This window comes from Spermophilus citellus, assembly GCF_964194105.1.
Source record: "Spermophilus citellus genome assembly, chromosome: 15".
Classification (NCBI taxonomy): Eukaryota; Metazoa; Chordata; class Mammalia; order Rodentia; family Sciuridae; genus Spermophilus; species Spermophilus citellus.
In genome coordinates this window covers 59,239,640-59,264,621 of record NC_138195.1, presented here as the reverse complement: position 1 = coordinate 59,264,621, position 24,982 = coordinate 59,239,640, and the positions used below count along the sequence as shown (strand labels likewise).

Sequence of the window (24,982 nt, the reverse complement as noted above, 5' to 3'; positions counted from 1 at the left end):
GCTCATCCATTAATTTATATTTGATTGGTTCTTTTTACCTACCCATAAAGGTGAAGTTCCCTGTCATCTATTTATACGTGCACAACACATGATTTTTTAAAAGAATTCATTCTGCATTGCCTCCCCTTAACCATCCCCCACTCTGTCCAGCCCTTTTATTTTTTGGCTTCAAACTTGTGACCTTCCTGCCTCAATGTCCTGAGTTGCTGGGATTATAGGCACACACTACCATACCTAGTGCTTATTATGAAACTTTAACCTACCAATAATGGTAATCCAGATCCACTACCAGAACTCTGTGACTGATCAATAAGGTCTTTTAATGATTCTCCCACTGGAATAAATGCTTCATCCTGTTCCAAATCGCGATTGTAACGACGTCTGCTTGAGATGCCCTTGCAATAATGTCTTTTAAAAGAGAAGAAAAGTATATATTAAAATTCTATAACTATATAATCCTGAGCTAAGAAAAATCTCAATATTTTTCACACAGCCATCATTCCTTCAGACTGAATCATATTCAATCAATATTATTACAGAAAAATAAATCCTCTGTTACAATATACCTAGAGAAGGGGTTTAAGATGTGTAATGTTGTGTGTTGGTTAAAATGGAGAGATGTTCACAGTATACAGACAAGTGAAAAATAAATAAAAGATCAAAAAAGCAGATAAAGTGTCATTCCACCTGCCAAAAAGTTTTAAATATATGCTTTTAATATTTTTTATTCTGAGATAGGATCTCAATAAGTTGCTGAGATTATAAAACTGGACCACCATGTCTGGCTTAAATCATTCTGAAAATGTATACAGTTTTCTCTCAGTCTGTGACAGCCAAGGCATTCCATTTACGGTGTTTTTATGTTAGTTTTAAATTTTAATGTAGTCAAATTAACCAACCAATCTTCTCTTTTTTGAGATATGATTTTGTGTCTTAAAATAACCTCCCCCTGCAAAAAAACAAACAAACAAAACAAAAAAGCTTACCCAGCCCTAATGTCATAAATCACCTCCCAAGGTTTTAAAATTCTGATTTTCTCATCAAGTTATTTTATCCACTTGGAATTTATAATATGTAATGGAAATTAGGCACAAATCAAGTTAGATTTATATTCTGTGTGGACAGTCCAATTTATTTAACAATTTTTATTATTTTTAAAAACTATATGGGTAATCAACTCAAATGGATTAAAATTCAAAAGGCATTACAAAGATGTACAGTGAAAAATCTTCCCTCCCACTCCTATCCCTTAGTCATCAAATTCAGTTTCCTGAAAGCAAACTATTTCTAGTTTCCAGTGTAACCTAAAGACCACTTATGCATATTCAAATCAAAATTTATATTTTAATGTTCATTTCCTCTGCTTTTCTTTTACTTCCAGAAGTGGCAATATACCATACACACTGTTCTGCATCTTGCCTTTTCACTTGGCAAGGTATCTAGGGTATCATTCCACATTAGTACATAAACAGCCTCCTGGTTTCTTGAATGGCTAGATATTATTCCACTATATGGCATTAACCACTCCCTTACTGATAACACTTAGATTGTTTCTAGTCTCGTTATATATAAGTGTGAAATGAAACAATTTTCTGGTATATCTATATGTGCAGTACAACTTCAGAGAAGTTAACACTGAATTTGTAATTCTAATGGAAAGTGCTACTGGCCTTCTTAAAGGTCGCAGTTTTAATCCCTTTATCATCATATGAAGGCCTGTTTTCCCTATTCTTTTATCCATAACCTTTTTGAGGTTAGTTTTAAACTTTATCAAATTTTGTATTTCTAGAACTTGCAATGCTTAATTTTATCGAAGTCTTATGTTCACTGATTTTAGAATGTTTTATAGTCCTTTTCTTTCTTTCCCTGATACTGATGATTGAACCCAGGGGTGCTTTACCACTGAGCCAGCCCTTTTTATTTTTTTTAATTTTGAGACAGGGTCCTGCTAAGTGACCCAGGTTATCCTCAAACTTGTAATCCTCCTGCCTCAGCCTCCTGAACCATGGGATTACAGGCATGTGCCTCCATGCCCTGATTGATGTCATATAGTTTTTTTGCGGCTTAGAAATAAAATGGCACTTCCCTGTCTCCTTTCCTCCTCTTACCCACTTCAGAACCATAGATTTTAACTTCTTGAAGCCTATTTGTTTAATATTTGCCTCATCATTTCTAAATGACTTGCCTATATTGGTATTTTTAGTTCTCATTTTAGGTATTAACTATTGACCTCACATAGTGGGGTGAATATTTAACTCATCATGAACATTTAACTCATTGTTTGCATCCCCATAAGCCTTTACAAAGCAGAAACACTTGCCATCCTCACACTCCCCCAACACAATTGTAACATTATTTATTCAGATCAATATTCTAGTTTACATTATGACTAAGTTACATACTATTCACATACAGGTCTTGTTGTATACCCAAACTCCTACATTAAGCACAATGAAAACTATAGTACATTACTAAGGAAATGTGAAACCTGTGATGCATTGCAGGAATTCACCCAAGCACTAAAGAAAACACAAAACCCCACCCTGCCTACTAACAGTCTAAGAGAAGAGGTATGTCTATTCTCACGTGTGTGTGTACATGAGTATCTTTTTTTTTTTTTTAAGACAGGATCTCACTATACTGCCCAGGCTTGTCTCAAACTCATGGGCTTAGGGATCCTCCTGCCTCAGTCTCCTGAGTAGTTGAAACTTTTTTCTCTTTCTTTGGTACCAGGGATTGAACTAAGGGGCACTTAACCATTGAGCCACATCCCTAGCCTTATTTTGTATTTTATTTAGAGACAGGTTCTCACTGAGTTGCCTAGTGCCATGCCATTGCTGAGGCTGGCTTTGAACTTGCGATCCTCCTGTCTCAGCCTCCTGAACCACTGGGATTACAGGTCTGTGCCACCTGCCCAGCCTGAGTATCTGAAACTCAAGAGAGGTGTGTCACCATACCTGGCATGTGTAATTTTATTTCAGTCTGTTCTAAACGTGATAAACCAACTATCATTCAAAGTTAAAAACGCAAGGAAGAGTATCTCTCAGTCAAGAGGGGAGGCAGTCAGTACAACTAAATGAATGACTCACAAGATGGAACTATTAAGATAGGGACTTTAAAGTAACTGTGATTAAAATAATGAAATGCCTGTTAAAGGTAAGAAACATGAATAAAAAGACAAAGAATTTCAGCAGAGAAATGGGTTCAAATAAAAATATAAACCTGGTTATCAGAGTATGATATGCAACAATGAATCTCACTATTATGTATAATTATAATGCACTCAATAAAAATTTTAAAAAAGCAAAGCATAGTATCAGAGATGAAGCATTCCTTTGATGGGTTCATTGGTAGACTGGAAACAGTTGAGGGGGGGAAAATCAGTAAACTTGAAAATAGGTAAATAGAAATTACTTGAAGTAAAATACAAAGAGAAAAAACTAATGAAAATTGAAAAATGAAAGAGTTGTGAGGCAACATCAAATAATCTAAAACATGTATAACTGCAATTTCAAAAGAAGAGACAGACATCAAACCATAAATTCAAAAAAAACCTTCATGATACTTAAAGCATATTGAATAAACTCTCAAAATTACCACACACACCTAAACATATTCTGTTCAAATTGTACAAAACCAAAGATAAAATCTTAAAGGAGGCCATGAAAAAAAAATGTACATACAATAGATCAAAGGTAAGAATTTTGTCACAAATTATGCAATGACAATGAAGTGACACCTCTGAGAGGAAGAAACAAAAAGCCAACCCAAAATTCTCCACACAACAAAAGGCGAGAGAATTTGTGACTAGCACACCTGTACTGTAAGAAGTTAAGTTAAAGGAAACTTCCAGGCAAGAATAAATGGATATCAGGTGACAACCATGGCACTCAGGCATAGCAGAAGTGGCACTGGGTAGCTCCTCTAGAACACTCTGGCGACCTTGCTTCCAAGGGCTGCTCACCTAAGCCAACAACATCCTCAGAAACATTAATCATGAAAAATGTAGATCTATCTGGATTGGAAACACAGAATCTTTTCTGTCAGAGGAAACGTTGAGTGTTTACTTGAAATGAACTTTGAAGAGGACTCTGAAGAGATGGGAAGAAAGGAGCAAGACAAGAGAAGCATCTCTATCTCACTAGCACCCTCTCTCAGGTATAGAATGAGACCTAGATCCAGATACCTGTCCTACTGTTTTTCATATTTCAACTCAAAACTCTACCAAATTTCTTTTTGGTAGTAGAGTTCAATTTCAGCTCCATTAGTTCCTCCCATAACCTATCTGCCTGCCTTTCTCAGTGTTGCTCTACTAACAGTGTGTGATCGATGTCTCCACATCTGGAAGCCAGGTATCTGATTTCTCTTTTCAGGCTTCATCATAGATGTGAAATGGTTCCTTTCTTTCTTTGTTTTTTTTTTTTAATTTTACTAATTTATTTTTTGTTTGATATAAAAATTTGTATCAAATTTTTTTGCATCACATTTTAAGGTGCTATGTGATGTCTTGATTGTTGAATAAACTGCGAAATGATCAAATCAGGGTAATTAGCATATCCATTACCTTAACCTCTCATTTTTGTATGGTGAGTACATTCAAAATCCTTTTCTAACTACTTTGATATATTACAATGCATTTTTATCAATTATATTCACCCTACTGTGCTAAAGAGCACTATAATTTATTCCTCTTACTGTAACATTATACCACAGCTAGCCATCCTCTCCCTAAACCCCTTCCCTTCTTCTCCCCAGTCTCTGGTAACCACTCTTGTATACTTCCTTGTGCAAGCTTGTGGATTTTGGTCTCTGCTAAGTCTAAGATAGGGTCAATTATAGCAAAATGATAAAGATCATACAGTTTGAAGCAGGCATGGCAACATACTTCTGTAATCCTAGCAACTTGGGAGGATATGGCAGGAGGACTGCTAGTTCAAGGCTAACCTGGGCAACTTAGTGAGATCTTGTATCAAAATTTAAAATAAAAGGGGTTGGAGGAGATCATGCAGTTTGAATCCCTGCTCTGCTAATTATTCAGTAGTATCAAGTAGGTTATTTAACATCTCTGAATCTTTATATTTTCACACAAAAAATGTGAAGATGAACCTAACAGGGAAGTTTTCGGGTGACTGTGAGAATTACTGGAGATAATATATGTAAAATGCTTAGCACAGTACCTAGAATACATTAGCATAATAAATGAGGTAGTAGTTTTTGTTTTTTTAAAAAAAAACAACTATTGTGGGTAATACAATACCAACAATATTGCTGGCCTCTTCTAGTTTTTTAAAAAAGATTCATCTGAAATTGATTTTCATGTTATTACTGAGTGATGTTTTTGTCAATTGATGTTTGTAGGCCTGCCATCACCAGGGAAGTAAAGCCATTTTCAGTTGTGGAATTTATTTTAAATGCTCATGATCTACAAATGTTTCTATACTACCTGTTGTGAAACCCTGTATCTCTTTTGCAGTTGGCAGAATTACTGTTTTACCACTGTTACTTCTTAACACTGTTGAAACTTGATTGAATATGTTCTCATTTCACTGGTTTTCTTGTTTTATATTTTGTATCACATATTTGGCATGATTTTTATTTTATCTTAAAACATTCTGATCATATTATAAATATTCATTCAATGAATTTAAGCAAAAAAGTAACAGGATATCAGATGAAAACTTGAATTTAAAATTTAGAATTAAATAAATTAAAAGTGCTGGAAATTATAAAAAATAAACATGGATGACAATTTTTCTTATTTTTAATCACTTTAAAGCTGATCAACAGCATCTTCATTAGGCATACAATTAGTATTTATATTCTTATTAAATGAAACATTACTTGGCAAATTTTATTTTTTGCTACTGTTACTATAGTTTCAAAATTGCTTGTTTTTATTATTGAACTACTATGGGACCAGAAGTCCTCTAATAGGAGTGAAGATGAATGACCCATTATCAAGCTACCAGTGGGCTTTATATCTCATAAATTAATCAGTGAGACTCTTTCCCAAGCAGCATTCTGGGCCAAAGGATGGCTGGTAAACACCAACAAAAAGTTACTGAGTACTGTGTGCCAAGCATGGGGGGATATGCTGATTCACCATTTTCATCCATAATAATTCAACGGAGAAGCAACAATTTAAACAGCTTAGTTGGCCATCAATATTAATGGACCAGGTAATCTCTGTTGTCCTTAAGATTCCTATTCAATAGGAAAGGCAGACTTTAGCCAGATATTTATGATAAGTAAGTGAATATTTGTGAATGTAAAAAGATTTAAGGTGAAAGTACTAAGTGTAAGGGGTAGAATCATAGATCTAACCAGTGTTAAGGATTAAAGGAGCTACAAAAGAGAATGAGAAATTCTATGCCAGAGGAAAGTATAAGGAACTGGCAGAACAGTACAAAATGATAATTAATCCAGAATGGAGAATGGTGATAGTTTAAGAGGTTTTAGAGAAGATTGATTTTGAGGGTCTTGTTATGAATGTAAATTTAAGAATAAATTTGGAGATTTATCTAGATTAACTGAAACAGGTCACCAGAAAACAGTGAAAACAAAAGGTTAATGAGACACATAATAAAGATGAACCTTAATATGCTAAAAGACCTCTCTTTAATTTTATCCTTTTATGGCTTGCTATGAACAGCAAACTGACTTGTTCAAGTCCAGCTAAACATGAATAAATATCCCAAATTAATAATCTTATACAACTGATAAGTAATGTATCTTCAAGTAGATAAAAATAAAACATGAAGTTCAAAAGCTAAATAAACAAAGCAGTCATGGAATTCTCTGTAATATTTTGCTTAAAATTGTGAAAGAAGGGCTGGGGATATAGCTCAGTTGGTAGAGTACTTGCATGTTCAAGGCCCCAGCACCACCACCGCCCCCCCCAAAAAATAAAAATTGTGAAGGAAGCCTAAATGCCCAGTTTCTGGTATTTGCACATTTCTTGAAGTATAATAGAGACAAATCTCACTATTCTGTAAACAAGAAAATCACAGAAGTATAAATTGTGTTCAATTAATTGATTGGTAGTAAAACCCTCTTACCTCTTAAAGAAACTATAATCTAGTTAAAATTAAGATGATATAACCAGAGAATACAAATTAATAGTTTCTGAATTGCATACAGCAGTCAGTAGTTTCTGCTCACTGGTTTTAAAACAACTGTTGATATCTACTATTTAACAGAATATTTTGCATCAAATAAGTTATCTCCTTACTTGTAACAAAAGCAGCTGAAGAAGATGATCATAGCAATTATGCAAACAGCCATGGAAATGAGAACAACCAGCCATCGAATGCTGCCATCAAAAAATGGACCTGACAATGAAAAGTAAACATTAAGTGACCAGAGTATCTTTCAATCACATCTTATTAAAAGGAAAACATAATTTACAGTGTGATTTTATAGTTTTAATATAGTAATCTGGTTATTGTTAAAATCAGAAAAAATATTTTACAGAGACTCATGCTCTGACTTTTCCAGGATAACCTACCTATAACAACAGGGGGCAGTGTAGGTTGTAAATACTGGTTACATAAATTGGTCCGACAACATTCTATAGTACGGCGAAGTTGGGCTTTTGGTGAATCCTAGAGGAAAAATAATGGTAATATTAGAAATGATTTGATACATTAAACTTATTTTTAGTACTGATAAAATACAATTTCTCATTTAGTGAGTGAAAAGGATCTGCAAATTTTATATGTAAAAATAAATATTACTGAAAAATTAAAATGTATGAAGATTATAAAATGATTTTCTTTAAGGACAACATATGTATGGAAGGTATATTAGAACATTAGACTACAACTTAATTACAGATGGACAAAAAGTTCCAGTGTTTTCCTACCAAACAATGGACTATTTTTTTTTAATATTTATTTTTTAGTTTTTTTCAGCGGACACAACATCTTTGTTTTGTATGTGGTGCTGAGGATCGAACCCGGGCGCATGCATGCCAGGTGAGCGCGCTAACACTTGAGCCACATCCTCAGCCCCAATGGCCTATTTTAATAAATTACCATTCAGTTGTTTTTGGTAAAAAGTAATTAAGTTCATGATGTCTTTTTCTAGAAAACACAGGTAATAAATTTTAATATAACCATAAACTAGTATGGAAAATATGATCTTAGTAGTACTGAGACTTGGATGAGACTTAAGATCAGACTAAAATGTGGAGGGGGTCCTAGTGCAAAGAATAGACTGGTTAAGAGAGGTGGCCATGTTGTAAAAGATACAGATTCTGCATCTAGCAATTAATGAACTAGAAAGATGTGGAGGCAAGCTAAACTATGCAGGTGAGGGAAAGGGCAAAATACAGACACAATACTTCTGAGAGTTTATGAGACCACCATGCAGAAAAGAGAGGTATCCCTAATAAGTCAGAAAACCAACAGGGAAAAAGACTCTAGTCATGGGGAAAAAGGGCTTCTTTGGAAGTACAGGGGGAAAGCCTACCAAGCAATGAATTGGAAAATGAAGGACAAAGATGTACGATTCCTCCACTGCTGTTCGTGTCCTCTCTATTAAGGCTGAATACAGGAATGAAGAAGACAGACCAAATACCAGGTAGTGGGAATGATATCCCAGAGAAATAAAGAGATCTTATGATGTTTTTCTATTCTACATGAGTCCACATCTTCTAATCCAGTGAGTTATATTCCAGGAAGATGAAAACAGTTGTGAGATAGCTGAAAGACAAGTATTACTTAAAAGAGTTTGGAAATAAGGTGTTCTAGAAACAAGATAGCTAAATGTCATTACTTTTCTTTAAAAGCAAAAGAAAGACTTTGCCAACAGATTGAAGGCAGCATAGTATCATGGAAAAAACAAGGGCTTTGGAATCATTTAAATCTGAGCCTTGCCAGTTGTTCATGTTGTGACCTTGAACATTTAACTTCTCCTTAGGCTTTCATTTTCTCTGGATAAGAATGCAAACAGTAAATATTTAATGAATTAGTTCTTCCTAAGGTGAGCCTGACATAAATCTCAGATGAAATTTTGGAATAAGCCAAAGAATCTTGGGCAGATCTGGAATACCAGATGGGCTTCACCAAAAATAAGCAACATCGGACTCACTTCACATTTATCTTACACGGGTTAACAACCTGGGTGGGCAAAAGTCAGGGTTGCCCAGATTACTACCTTTCCTTCTGTGATGATGGGATTATACCCAGGACCTCACAAGGTAGGCAAGCACTTTAGCACTGAGCTACATCTTTGGCCACAATTGTCTGGGCAGTGAAGCTGGAGTGACAGAACTTTTTCCCTTCCCCTGCACTGCCTTCGTCCTCCCTCCACCCAAGTTAATCTGTAGTTTCAGACATGTGGGGAATAAAAATCCTTATGGGGAAAAAGTCACTTGGCATTTATGAAGTGGAAGGTTCTAACTTAAGAAAACGTATTTCATTTGCATGGGCCAGAGATAGTACATGAGGAAAGAAATGAAGTCAAGTTAAAAGAAATGGACAAGAAAATTAGGTTCCTGAGAAAGAATTATTGTATAGGAAGAACTAGCTAGATATGCCAATGGAGATTGAAGCTTGACAGGAAGAAATTAAAAGCATGGCGAAAATCACTTGTATTTATTTTGATCCACACCTTGGCAATGCAACCACTGTGAGGAAGATTTAGGGTGAGACTAAAAGCTGTTCTTCTTGGGGTTTGGTGCTAGGTTAATAAAGTGATGTTTACCAAGATATATAGAAAGTTAGATAAGTGCTGGTCAAATCTTTTTGCATGTGTGGATCCTAAACAAATTTTTATTTTTCTGCAGTACTAGGATTGAACCCATGACCTCATAGACAAGCTTTCTACCACTGACCTACATCCTCAGTCTTGCTAAACAAGTTTTTTAAAACAATGTATTCCTCATATTTTTAGACTACATCTAGAATTGTTTTACCACAAATTTAAAAGCTACAAACAATATATTAATAATTTCTGTCTTACTGAAAACAATACTTTAAAATAGAAATGTTACTTCGTTCTTTATTCAGTAGAATCTAAATAACATAATGTGATACCCATTATCATCTTTAAAAAAAAGAACAAATGGGGGCTTGGAGTTGTGGCTCGGTGGTAGAGCACTTGCCTAGCAGATGTGAGGCACAGGTTTGATCCTCAGTACCACATAAAAATAAATAAACAAAACTAATAGCAGATGGAGTAAAAAAATTCTTTAAAATAAACAAATGCTTTTTTTCTTATTATTTTTTATTGGTGCATTACAGTTATACATAATGGTTGGACTGGTTGTTACATATTCACGGATGCACACCATATAACGATATAATTTGTCTGGTCACTATCATTCACCAGTATTTCCTTTTCCTTCTTCTCCTCCCTCCCTTCTTTTCCTTTACATCCTCTCCAGCATTTATTATTGTTTGAATTCTTAATGGCTGCCATTAAGACTAGAGTGAGATGAAATCTCAGTGTAGTTTTGATTAACATTTTCCTAATTGCTAAGGATGTGTTGAACAATTTTTCATATGTTCGTTGTGTTTCTTCTTTTGAGAAGTTGTCTGTCTAGTTCATTTGCCCATTTACTAATTGGGTTATTTGTGTATGTGTGTAATAAGTTTTTGAATTCTTTATTTATTCTGGATCTTAATCTTCTGTCAGAAAAGTAGCTAGCAAAAATTTTCTCCCATTCTGTAGATTCTCTCTTCACAATCTTAATTGTTTCCCTTGCTGTGCAGAAGCTCTTTAATTTGATGCCATCCCACTTATTAACTCTTGGCAACAAATCCATCTATCTATCTATTTATTTAGTACGAGGGATTGAACTCGGGGTCATTTGACCACTGAGTCACATCCCCAGCCCTATTTTGTATTTTACTTAGAGACAGGGTCTCACTGAGTCTCTTAGCACCTCACTTTTGCTGAGGCTGGCTTTAAACTTGTGATCCTCTGCTCCCAACTGCTGGAATTATAAGCGTGCACTATTGCACCTGGCAAATGCTTCTATTAACAACTTGAAATTTTATCTTGGAACTTCTATTTCCTTGAAATATTTTTTCACAATAATTATGCCTTAATGTACATAATTCTTCACATCAAAATAAGTATATATAAATTCTTCTATTTCTGTTACTCTGTGTTTTTAAGACTCAAAACATCCTAGTTCATTACTGTAATTATCAGTTATCAAACTGATCAAAATAAGATATACTAAAATCTAGGGCTAAGGGTATATATGGCTCAGTGGTAGAGGGCTTGCATTATGGAGGAAAAAAGATACACTACAATCTTTATTAAAATGTTAATATGAGAAAATTTAAAGAGGCATTTCTTAATGAGATGGTTAGGGTTTTCAAAATAGTAGTTTATGAATTCATGAATAAAATTACTTATTACAACAATGAGAATATTCAGCAATAATTTTACTATATTTCTTTTTTATTAACTCTAACAACAATGAGAAGATTCAGCATTAATTTTACTCCTATTTTTCTTTTTTATTAGCTCTAAGAAATTTTGCTCACATTAACAAAAAGATGATAATGGAAGCAGTTTGTTATACCACTATCCCATAATTCTTTAAAGTCCTTCCAAAGTAATGATCCTATCATCAAAAATTACCTTCAATGATATAGCAATTTGTCTGAGAGCAAAAAATTTAAAAACCACCTGAAATGTAAATGTATTTGATTTTCTTGTGTTCTCTACATGGATGCTTTCATTTATAATCCATAGCACTGTTTAGACTCTTGAGGTTTTTTTATTTTTTTTTGAGAGAGAGAGAGAGAGAGAGAGAGAGAGAGAGAGAATATTTTAATATTTATTTTAGCTTTCGGTGGACACAACATCTTTGTTTGTATGTGGTGCTGAGGATTGAACCCTGGCCACATGCATGCCAGGCGAGCGCGCTACCGCTTGAGCCACATCCCCAGCCTGTAGAATCTTGAGGTTTTATACCTAGCTTTGGTTAACAAGGAGAAGGGTGACTGTGAAAGGGAAGAAGGAAAAGAAAAATGGCTTGAGAAGCTCTGTTTTCAGGCACAGCAGTTTTAAGCTTCAGGGCTTAAGAATGTTTAGGATTTGCAACCTGATTCCCTTGTAACTATCCATGTGCCCAAGTTACTTTTATATAACACAGTCTGTGTGTACCTAGGGATATGGGTAATATAGTCTGAAGACTGCTCAGATAATCAATCAGGGTGGCAAAGACTAACATTTATTAGGTCCCTACTATGTGCCAATTGTGCTACAGTATTTCATTTGATCCTTTTAACAAGTCTTTTGTGGATGAGAAAATAAGCTCCTTGACAAGACTGTCACAACTATTAAGAACTACCATGGGTTTAGATGCATATTGTCAAGTTTAGTAACTAGCTTCTATGGTGAATTCAGTTTGGAAGAAATCTAATTTAGGAGACTGCAGGACACTTGATACTACCATTGGGCTCGGTGCTTTAACTACAGCTCCTTCATCAATCTTCTTAAGCGATTAAAAAATATGTAGTATGAATGGTTGGTAATATACTAATATCATAAAACTATAATAACTAAATTAACATGTTTCAAATCCGGAGAACAGGATTAATTCCTATACAGTGAAATTCAAAACTGGCAAGTATGTAACAAATATATAGTGAAAGTCAAAATTTTCCCATCTAATTTATTTGTGTTCAAGAAACAAATACCACCAGTAAAGAATGGAAGAGGTGTGCACGCTCAGCAGCATGACATGGTGCTTTTAGCTGACAGAAGATTAATGTCTCAAGAATATGGTGTGATGGCCAAACATCTAACATGAGATTTGACTGTATTTAGAAGAAGAAAAAGGGATTATTTATTCTCTGCCTTTTTTGTTGTTGTTGTTTCCTGGTAAGACCACAGTTCTGCATATGACACTGAGACTAGTGAATCTTCTAAAGCTGATTACACAAGCAGTTGAGGTCACAGTGAACTATTATTTTCACTAGGCAAAGACAGAGGGAGGAAAGTAGCATGAAAAAACTTTCTTTCTTTACATAGTTAAGGGCCATCATCTTGAGGAAGGATTAGAGCTGTTCTCTATGGTCCAAAGAATCAAAAGTGGACAGATTTGCAGTCATTTGCCAAATGAATGATTCTAAGCATTAACTGACAAGTAGAAAGATATAACATTGAAGGTTTCTAGCAATTCTGCAAATTTCTATATAATATAAATAATTTTCTGGCATAACTGAGATTTAAAATTGTGTACTAACAGTTCAATCTGTTTAGTTAAAATTAAAATAATCTGGAAATGTTTTTCAAGAACACTGGCAGGATCTCTTGAGAAATTACCATATAAAATCTTGAAGAGATTAGATTAGGTTCATAACCAAAGATGTCTACCACTCAATTACCGATCCTGATTCTTTGGCCACTGCTTTTAAAAGTATCCTGACACTTCCTCACAAGGATTAAACATTTCTAAGCCGTTTTGGGGGAACAAAGGTTATTGCCCATTGTTCTAAGATTCCCTTTCTGTTTTGTAGTGGGAATTGAACCCAGCGCACTCTACCACCCAGCCCTATTCCCAACTCTTGTTTTTTGTTTTGTTTTTTAAGACAGGATCTTGCTAAGTTGCCAAGTCTGGCCTTGAATTTGCAATCCTCCTGACTCAGCCTCTTGAGTAGCTGGGATTATAGATTGTGCCACCATGCCCAAAATTGTAAGGTCTTTTCAATAAGCTTTACAATATACAAATAAGTATAACAATATCATTTTTGCAGTTATTACAAACTATTATTTAAAACCTTAAAAATAATGTGGAACTTCAATTAGCACAATCATGTTATTTAAAGTAAAAAGTATGCTTCCTCCAATATATTTGATAATGTGAACACAGAGCAATGTGGAACACAGGTACTCTTCTAAAAGACCTAATGCTGTTCACATAGCCCTGTCCTTTTTTATTTCAGAATTTCCAATTAGATCTTACCTTGCACTGAAAATCAGATCCTTCATATTTCATACATCCTGAAGCTAATGTGGTTTCTCCCTGATCATCTTCTTCTATGATGGCAAAGCAATGACCATTAGTTCTAAGAGAAAAACAAAAAAACATTTAACTCCAAATCATAAAATCCTAATGAAATCTGAGTTTGAATGTGAACAGATACTCTTAGTCCTTAGTATTCTGTTTCTAAATCGGGATTATATTCACATGTGATTTATTAGCAGAACAAAATAGACTTTAAGACAAATGAAAGTTATGTCTGAACTATAATCTAAAGGGGTAAATGAGAACCCTATGTCAAGCAGAAAAGGATTTCTACCAAACAAGTCCTCTAAATGTGCATTGTCATGTAACTTCTCAGTCATGGGATCACAGAAACCTGATTTATAAAATTCTATACAAGTGTTAATCTTTCAGAAATATACTTAAAAATCTCTTTTTTATTGCTAATATTTCAGCATTCTTAAACTATGCATGAAAATAAATAAACAGATTTTCTGTAAAACTACAAACAGACTCAAGGACAAAGAAAAGTGTATACAGGAAGAACAGATGGACAAAGATTCTGAAAGGCATTTTTCTTATTAAATGTGATAGGAACACAGGAAGAATTTTTGAATAGTTTAATTTTCAAAAAATTTACAGAAATATATTTTTATTTAATGAAAATGTTCTCATTCGAGGCAAACACTCTACCAACTGAGCTACATTCCCAGCGCAGAATTCTTCATTTCTTCCTTTTCTATTGAGAAGATGTTATGTGTGGTGTAAACTTCTGTTAAAATTGATGATCAGTTTTACACTGGGTTACTAAGCCACTAACAAATTGTAACCCATCCTATCAGGGAGGTACCACAGACATAGAGTTTGGCAAAAATAATTATTTGTTAACATAGAATAGAGCATTCCCTTACAAACAAAATTCCCAAGAAGATGTAAACTGGGAAGTGGTCTACATGTAGATTACTATGATTAAGTCAACTACCACTGGAGAACCGATGGCAAATCTAAAATGAACTATCATATGATTTCAAGATTTCATGGGTCAAGTTTTATGCATTATATCTAGTCTGCTCAAAGAGCATATGATTATTAGGGAAGTACAAAACATGACCTTACTTATTACCTATATAACAGGGAGACCATTAATAAGACTAATGAAACAGTTGTTCAGGAAATTTTTACTTTGTCCAGTAAGTCAATTCTTCAATGCTCCCCCAAAAATATGGAATGGAATTACATGATCATATATAAACATACTGAACAATTAACATAAAATTAAGTAAGAAAGTGATATGGATTGAATATCATTCTTACTACATATCTATAAAATATTTCAACCAATTAAGAAGCAGGAAGTCATGGGTAAAATTATTTGGTTTCTTTTTGGTAATCTACTAAAAAAGAAACAGTTTTCTACAATGAGTATCATTAATTTTATAAATAAAAAGATCATTAAAATGTTAGACAAATACTATATTTCTTTTATCTCCTTTAAAATCTATATTATGGTATAGCTCTAATAAAACAATCATCAATCACTTAATAAGAACAATGTTCCTATATTCAAAACAAGAAAATTTGGCTCTTTGAAAGATATTATATATAAAGAAAAAAAACTCAATTTTAACTATTTTTAAAACAGCACTAGATGCACTTTTCCAAACTCTTAAGGACAGCACCAAATACTTACATGCATGTGTTATTAATAGCATCATCTGGGCAGTGTCCTGAGCAATAGCACTTTAAAAAAGGCAAGGTATCCTCTGGTGCTAATGTCACTCCATTTTCTGACTTCTTCTGGTCGGAGTCTGATTTCATCCCAGTGCCATGGAGCATACTGTCTAGATTCTGTCCTATATTCAAATATTCAATTTTTAAATAAATCATTTCTGATAGGCTATATTATTACCATTTTCACTGAGGTAAGTTTCTGCACTTTTCTATTACAACAATTGCAATGAATGTATTTCTTTAATTAAAAAGTAAATTTCACTCATACAATTAACAGACATTTGTTAATAAATTCATGCACAGAATGTTCCATGTACTGTGACCTATAGGAGATGACGATGTTACAAGTTTTACACTAATTAAAGACAAACAAGAACAACACAGCATGAATTCAATATGAATTGAATGACAACAGAATTTAGTTTTAACTTGTAAAAAAGGTACAAAATGGGAAGAGACTTTAGGGAAGGCTGAGGTCATTTTCATTCACTAAAAAATAGACAAAGTATGGCCCTTCTTTTTCTTTCAAAACTTGTAATAATAATAAAAAAAGGTTCTTTATTTGTGCCTCTTTGTGAAGGGAGTTCTAAGCATCTTGTTTTGGACTCCATTTGCTTAAGTAAGAAAACTGTGAGAGCTGGGGACCAACTGTGTTATCCGGGGCCTTTCATCTCAAGGTCATTGGTTCAAATCCAGACCAGGCTGCCAGAAACTGAAGATTACTACAGGTCAATAGTCAGCTCATGGAAATAGAACTGGATTCTTGCATTAGAGTCTAGTGGCCTCAAATGACAGATACTGTCATATGTGGTCCTGAATGTTTTAGGCTGGAAGCAGAACAGAAAGCAAACATCTGTTTTAATATTCCTTCCTCTTTCTCAACCAGCTGAAATTACTAGGCCATTTCTTGTGCATTCTTCTCAAAAGAAAGAAAGGTAGAGTCAAACAGATAAGAGAAGTATGTGTGAATTTTGTTATGAATCTTAAATAAGTGATTCAAAATGTGGACCTGACTTTGAATTTAGCCATAATGATAAAATGAATCACTAAAAGATTTTAAAAAACCCAATAATACACACATACTCAATGAACAATGATAGAAAAGAAAGTGCTGTTAAAATAAGTATTTTACACTTGAATCAAATGTATGAAATACGATATGTCAAGAGCACTGTAATGTTTTAAACAACCAATAAAAAAAAAAAGTATTTTAGTAGCCAAGGGTGATGGTGCATGTCTACAATCCCAGCTACTTGGGGGGCTGAGGCAAAAGGATCAAGTTCAAAGCCAGTCTGGGAAACTTGGAAAGATCCTGTCTCAATACAAAAAATTGAGTTGGGGATATACTCAGCAGTAGAGTGCTCACATGCAAGGTTCTGGGATCAATCCCCAGTACCAAAGAAGTAGTGTTTTAGTCTCTTTATACTCTGAATTTGAATAATCTTAACTTTTTATGCCGAAATTTAGTAAAGGAATGCACTACTGAATGAACATTCATAGAAACAAATACCAGGAGAGGAAACTACTTAAACAAAAAAAAAGGAGTTGGAGGTATACACACACACACCCCACCCAGCCCCCTCACCACCACTCTCCTTTCAGAAATAAATACTGTAATAAAATGGCAATGCTTCTGTTATTTCTCTTTCCCGTATATATAAATTAGGAAGCTAATACCAGATGTCATTTTATTTGTAAATATTTCAACACATATCTCTAGAAGATGAAGACTTTTTAAAAAAAAACAATCATGAAGCCAGTCATGGTGGCACACACCTATAATCCCAGCAGCCTGGGAAGCTCAGACAGGACTGTGAGTTCAAAGCTAGCCTCAGCAACTTAGCAAAGCCCTGAGCAACTCAGTGAGACCCAGTCTCTAAATAAAAATCACAAAAGGCCTGAGGATATGGCTCAGTGGTTAAGCACCCCGGGTTCAATCCCCAGTACAAACAAAACAAACCAATTATGATACCATTATCACTTCTAAAAAAAATTGACAGTAATTTGATTCTTTGTCCAATATCAAACAACCAGTCAGTATTCAAGTTTTTAATTGTATTGAATATGTTATAACCTGTTTTAAAGTTTATAAAGTTCACAATTCACACATCATAATAGATTGTCTCCAAGTCTATCTGTGCCTCTGTGTATGTATCTTTCTCTGTGAGCGCCTTGGATGAAACTCTGGACCTTATGCATGCAAAGCAGGTTATCTACCACTGAGCTACTCCCCTCCCCTCCAACTCCATGTTTCTTTTAATCTTCAAATTCTTTCTTTCTTTCCTTGAAGAAACTGGATTGTTTGTCCTACAGAATATACCAGAGTTTAGATTTTCTATCTGCATCCTTCTTGCCCATAAAATAGGTTTCTGCATGTGGTAGTTAGATCAAGAGCCATGCTATCCAGTATAATAGCCACTAGCCACACATGGCTCCTAAGCACCTGAAATGTGGCTACTTGGTAAGTTGTGGAAAAGAGGGACACAAATATCTGCTTATCTCTATTTTCAAGACCTAGATTCATTACTTCAATGGGGGTAGTTAAAAAAAAAAAAGAGTAGCCTGTCATTTCTTCTTACTTATGACCTATAATACCTATATAATGAAAAGTTTTCCCTCATTTACTAACCTGGGTACGAGCGGCGCAGTTCCTTCAAGAAAGGCATGATTAGTGCTTGATTTGTCCCTCTACCAGTTTTCAAAGTTAATAAATTTATTAGCATCCTTCAACAGTAACCAGTTGGTTTTGTTTGTTGTTGTTGTTTTAAGTGTCATTATAAAACCATAGATTTAAACCACTGCAGTTACTATCCTTACTAATGGTCATTGTTCCATCTCTGGCCAGTTTAAACTGGTCCCCATATCTGTTGGCCAAGATCTTCTAAAATCACCTCATATTTCCCTGACAGACTTAAAATAAACAATTTCTCCAAGGACTCCTAGATCTTTCCAGCGGAAAAAGATAATCAGAGACCATACTCTGTTGTTACAGATATTTGTCGCTATTAGGTTGTCAATCACTCTAAAAATAACTGGCTAAAAAAAGAATTCTACAACACCCCAACCCTGCCCCCACAAACTGCATTCATTTATTAGGTGAAAAATGTATGAAGTAACTACAATTTTAAGTCCTGTTGACTACAATGGTAAACAAAACCAAAGTCCCTTTTCCATTAGAGTTCATAGTCTTAGATGGAAAATGAGAATACAAACCAAGATAATAATTAGTACTATTTTAATATTTATTCATAGAAAATGCTATGACACCAAATAAAGTCGACTCACTTTCTAGCATGAGAAAAGAAAAGAGTGATTCAGAATAAGATCATTAAATCAAGGGCCAGGAGAAGAGGCAAGGCAAAGGTAAATGGTTAAGAAGTCAGGAAGTCTCAGAATACCACATCTAGGCAAGATTTAACTGTATTTAATGCAAAGACACAAGATGCAAATGGTGGAGGTACATTGTCAAAGATATCCCAATGGTCAGCTGACTTGGGCTGTGAGTTCTCTATCTGTAAGGCACTTTCTAGCAACTAGATCTCCATATTAACAAGAAACAGGCTGCCAAAGCTATTCACTCTTCATAAAGACCATCCTTCACTAAGTACATCTTAGATATGGCCATGAAGGCAGGAACACTAGTGAAGGAAGACCAGAGACAAGGGAAATTTTCCCAGAAAACAAAACCGGAGGTTGTCAGATAGCCTAACAATCATCCTCCATCTATGTACTAGGGAACAATGATTACTTTAGTTGTTTCCAAATTTTCCTTCCTTTGAAAGTTCATCTAGTATTTATACCTACTTTTCTTCATCGCTGCATACTAAAGTACATTGCACATAAATAATTTTTTTTTTCAGTCTCACGTTGCTGCACCATGAACAGCACATCTGGATCTGAAGAATTACTGTCCAGAAGTCCTGGGTTAGTGTCTGAGTGCACTAAGTGGGCTAAACTCTGGAGCATATATCCTGTTGAGGAGGAATTAAGCATTTCATATGAACATAAGCATTTTTTAGTATATGCTATAAAGCTATGTATGACAATAGACAAATCTAGTGCCCTGCAACATATCTATATAAGTTATTCTTCTCCCTTCTTTTTAAAAATTTGTTCTAATTATACATGATGGTAGAGTGCATTTTGACACATCATATATAAATGGAGTATAACTTCTCATTCTTCTGGTTGTACAAGATGTAGAATTACACAGGTCATGTAATCATATAGGTATATATAGTAATAATGTCCAATTCATTCTACTATCATTCCTACCCCATACTCCCTCCTTTCCTCTCATGCCCTCTTCCGAAGTACCTCTATACTTCTCTAGCACCTCCCCCCATTGTAAATTAGCATCTGCATATCAGAGAAAAAAATTCAGCCTTGGGCTGTTTGGGATTGGCTTATTTCACTTACTATGATATTCTCCAGTTCCATCCACTTAGTGGCAAATGCCATAATTTTATTCTTCCTTAAGGCTGAGTAATATTCCACTGTGTATATATACCAGAGTTTCTTTATCCATTCACCTACTGAAGGGCACCTAGGTTGATTCTATAGCTTAGCTATTGTGAATTGAGCAGCTATAAACATTGATGTGGCTGTGTCACTATAGTATGCCAATTTTAAGTTCTTTGGGTATAAACTGAGGATCAGGATAACTGGGTCACATGGTGGCTTCATTCTAGGTGTTCTGAGGAATCTCCATAATGCTTTCCAGAGTGGTTGCACCAATTTACAGTCCTACCAGTAATGTATGAGTTACCTTTTTTCCCACATCCTCACCAACATTTATTGTTGCCTGTATTCTTGAAGACTACCATTCTGACTAGAGGGAGATGAAATCTTAAGTTTTAATTTTCATTTCTCTAATTGCTAGAGATGTTGAACATTTTTTCATATATTTGTTGATCAATTGTATTTCTTCTTCTGAAGTGTCTGTTCAGTTCCTTACTCTATTTGTTGACTGGGTCATTTAGGTTTTGGTGATGTTGAGGGGTGTGTGTGTGTGTGTTGCTGGGGACTGAATCCAGGGCCTTCTGCATGCAAGGTAAACATACTACCAACTGAGCTACATCTCCAGCCTTTTGAGTTCTTTTTTTTTTTAAAGAGGGAGAAAGAGAGAGAGAGAGAGAATTTTTTTTAATATTTATTTTTTAGTTCTCAGCGGACACAACATCTTTGTTGGTATGTGGTGCTGAGGATCGAACCCGGGCCGCACGCATGCCAGGCGAGCGCGCTACCACTTGAGCCACATCCCCAGCCCCTTTTGAGTTCTTTATATACCCTGGAGATTAATGTTCTGAGATGCATGTGGTAAATATTTTCCCCCATTCTATAGACTTTCTTCACATTATTTATTGTTTTCTTTTCTGTGAAGAAGCTTTTCAGTTTGATTCCAACCTATTTACTGATTTTTTATTTTACTTCTTGCACTTTAGGAGTCTTGTTAAGGAAATTATTTCCTAAGCTGACATGGTGAAGATCTGGGCCTACTTTTTCTTCAACTAGGTGTAGAGTCTCTGTTCTAGTGCCTTAGTCCTTGATAAACTTTGAGTTGAGTTTTGTGCAGGGTGAGAGACAGGGGTTTAATTTCATTTTGCTATCTATGGATTTCCAGTTTTCCCAGCACCATTCGTTGACGAGGCTATCTTTTTCTCCAATGTATGTTTCTGAAACGTTTATCTAGTATGAATAACTGTATTTATGTGGGTTTGTCTGTCTGGTCTAAGTACCATGCCATTTTTGTTACTATGGCTCTGGTATTATGATGCCTCCTTCACTTCTCTTACTAAGAATTGCTTTGCTATTCTGGGTCTCATATTTTTCCAAATGAATTTTATGATTGTTTTTCCTATTTCTGTGAAGAATGTAATTGGGATTTTTTTTTAAGAGAGAGAGAGAGAGAGAGAGAATTTTTAAAATATTTATTTATTTAGTTAGTTAGTTAGTTTTCGGCGGACACAACATCTTTGTATGTGGTGCTGAGGATCGAACCCCGGCCACACGCATGCCAGGCGAGCACGCTACCGCTCGAGCCACATCCCCAGCCCCCTGTAATTGGGATTTTAATAGGAATTGCATATAATGCTTTTGGTAGTATGGCCATTTTGACAGTTTTAATTCTGCCTATCCAAGAGCGTGGGAGATCTTTCTATCTTCTAAGGTCTTCTTCAATTTCTTTCTTTAGTATTCTGTAGTTTTCATTGCAGAGGGTTTTTTTTTTTCACCTCTTTTGTTGAAATGATGCCTGAATTATTTATTTATTTATTTATTTATTTATTTATTTATTTATTTATTTATTTTTAGACTATTGTGAATGGGGTAGTTTTCCTAATTTCTCTTTTAGAGGATTCATCATTGATATATAGCAACACATTTGATTTATGGGTGTTAATTTTATGTCCTGTACTTTGCTGAAATAATGTTAGTTTCAGAAGTTTTCTGGTGGAATTTTTTGGATCTTCTATAAATATAGAATCATGTCACTGGCAAACAGTGGTAGTTTGAGTTCTTCCTTTTCTACTCATGTCCCTTTAATTTCCTTCTCCTGGCTAGAGTTTCCAAGATGATGAATAAAAGTGGTGAAAGGGGCATCCTTGTCTTATACCAGTTCTTGGAATGTTTTCAATTTTTTGCATTTAGAATAATGTTGGCCTTGGGTTTAGCATGGCTATTTTTCTCCCTTTTATCTTATTAGCAAGATGTGCCGCTCACACAACCCACTTTTTAAAAAAATATTTTGTTTAGTTGTAAATGGACACACAATACCCTATTATGTTTATTTATTTTTATGTGATGCTGAGAATTGAACCAGTGCCTCACATGTGCAAGGCAAGCGCTCTATCACTGAGCCACAATTCCAGCCCCACAACCCATTTTTTGATTGAAATGTCTGCCTCTCCCTACATGTGATTCAAGGAATCATAGCTCTCCCCTCAGCATCAATAACTGTTGGTTTAATCCAACAATTTCAGTTCTATTCCCCGTGCCAGTTTTTTGTTTATACCAGAGTATGTAATTAATTCTAATCACCTAGATTAGAAAATAGTTTTTTGAGGGAGAGGAATTCCTGGGAAAAGATTTCTTTACTACTTTAAGAAAAAGGAAAGGGGCTGGGGTTGTGGCTCAGTGGTAGAGCACTTGCCGAGCACATGTGAGCCACTGGGTTCAATCCTCAGCACCACATGAAAAATAAGGCATTCTATCCAACTATAACTAAAAATATTTTTAAAAAGAAAGAAAGACACAGGAAAGGATACCCATCCCTCTTCAGACTTGCCACGTCTGAATGTGATACCTGTTCCTCAGATGCTACACTATGGCTGTCAAATAAGTTAATCCATGGCTAAACTGAGATGTGGTAGATGGTACAAGTGAAATGGCAATTAAACTTGGCTCTTGATGAGCCACAGAATTAGCTAAAGGCAACCCACCTATCTCCAAACTTCTTCATGTATGATAATACATTTTCCCCTTTTTTCTAACTAACCAAACTGATTTTGCTCAGTGGGAGAGGGGAGACAGTGTGTCCAGCCTAAGGTAACAAATATAGATTAACCTAAGCTTAATCCTAACCTAACTGTAACAATCCTGTTAACCTTGTTTTCTAATATTCCTTGAAATTAGGAAAGATCAACCATCTTAGTTTGAGATAAAATCTACTGGCAGGGGGTATTTTGACTTTCCTGATATTACAAGTCCCACACTAAAATAGGAGCTGACTCTTTCCCCAGTTTTCTGCCTCAAATGTAGATAACAGCAGCCATTTTCTGGCCATGAGGGAAATGCCAAGAAAATTACAGAGATGGCAACCTCAACTCTACTCAATTACCTATCACCTATCTTTTTTTTTCCTGTCACCTATCTTAAATATAAATCCTTACTTATTTATGTCACTGTTAGTTGGGTAATCAATTACTGAACACTAAAATTCATTTCTAACATTTCTGATCAAGTCCAAATATATAAGTAAATAAATGCCTCAGGTATTTATCAGCTGACTCATTTTTCTATTCAAATACAAACAACTATGAATGGAAAACACTTAAATACATATCATAACATCTGATGCTCAAAACATCCTATTTCTATCTAGGATAGGTGTTGTTATTTCTATTTTATACAAGGAAATGAAGGTACAGAGAAATTTACTTTCCTCAGACACAATTCAAGATAAAGCCAGAGCTAAAGTCACAGTTTATCAATGAATCTTGTAATCCTTCATAGTTTTCTCTAAGAAGTAACATTTTTTCTACATTGGTTCTAATTTTTTTTTTCAAGAGCAAATTTTTTGTACATGTTATCATGTGAAACAACTATCAAGGTAATTTTCAGAAAGAAAATAGTATAAATTTTGTTCTTTATCAGAGAAATGTAACCCCCCCCCATCCCAAGCTCTTTCTCTTGGTAGTAATGTTTGAACAAACCTAGGAGTGCTCTAAAATTGAGCTACACCCCCAGTCCTTATTTTTTATTTTGAGACAGGGCCTTGCTAAGTTATCCAGGCCAGCTTCCCAACTAGCTGGGGATTACAGGTATGTACATGGCATCCATCTAGAAACATGATTTTTTTGCTTGTACCTGGTAACTAATTAGCAAGTTACTCCACCCAATAATTTTACTTTAGAATTAACTTGAATTGGGATGTGGAATGAGAATTTTATACCTTTTGCCAATATGTGAGCTAAGTAGATTTAAAACTCTTTATAACAAAGTGGAATTTACCTTAGAAGTGAGGCAGTAAATATTAATGATACTATTAATTTGACTCCTTCTCTTTACAACTATGATAGCTTTGGTTGATACCAATCAAAAAGGCATATATAACAGATATTCAAATAAAGGTTTTGTATCAAAGTGGCTTTTGAAAGAGGGCTCTATATTCTGAGCATGGTAATAATAAGGTTACTCTTGGTATAAGAGCAAATGCAAAGAAGTGCAGATTTCATTTTGTGCTTTAAAACAAAAATATAAAAAGCTTTATGCTGTTAACAATGCTTCTTCTTGTGGGTAGATATTAATCCATGTCCTTGAACAAACATTATGAAAGAGCAATCTTTGAAGTCAAAACCTTAAGAAAATAAAGATGTCAATAAGTTCTATCTAAAATCTTTTTGTAAAGCAGTACTATCTCTTCAGTTTAAAATATTACCCTAATTAAAGCATTCAGAAAAAAGCTCTTGTGCAAATATAGTCTATTTAATCCTAAATCATCATAATAACTTCCTATTTGGGAATTCTAAGCTATGAGCACACAGAAGTAAAATTACAACACTGGTCATAAATAAAGTT

At 34.7% G+C, this 24,982-nt stretch overlaps 1 protein-coding gene across 12 annotated transcripts in view; it reads right to left on the bottom strand.

Annotated features, from left to right (window-relative positions):
- BMPR1A (bone morphogenetic protein receptor type 1A) overlaps window positions 1–24,982 on the bottom strand; it is a 133,683-nt gene that overhangs the window by 9,269 nt on the left and 99,432 nt on the right. For all 12 annotated transcript variants that reach the window (XM_081267926.1, XM_081267921.1, XM_081267918.1 and 9 more), the window contains 5 exons: window positions 15,645–15,807; window positions 13,934–14,036; window positions 7,508–7,604; window positions 7,232–7,331; window positions 264–408 (listed from right to left, as the gene is read on the bottom strand). In XM_081267926.1, coding sequence (XP_081124052.1) covers window positions 264–408; window positions 7,232–7,331; window positions 7,508–7,604; window positions 13,934–14,036; window positions 15,645–15,807 — 608 coding nt within the window. The remainder of the gene's footprint in view (window positions 1–263; window positions 409–7,231; window positions 7,332–7,507; window positions 7,605–13,933; window positions 14,037–15,644; window positions 15,808–24,982) is intronic.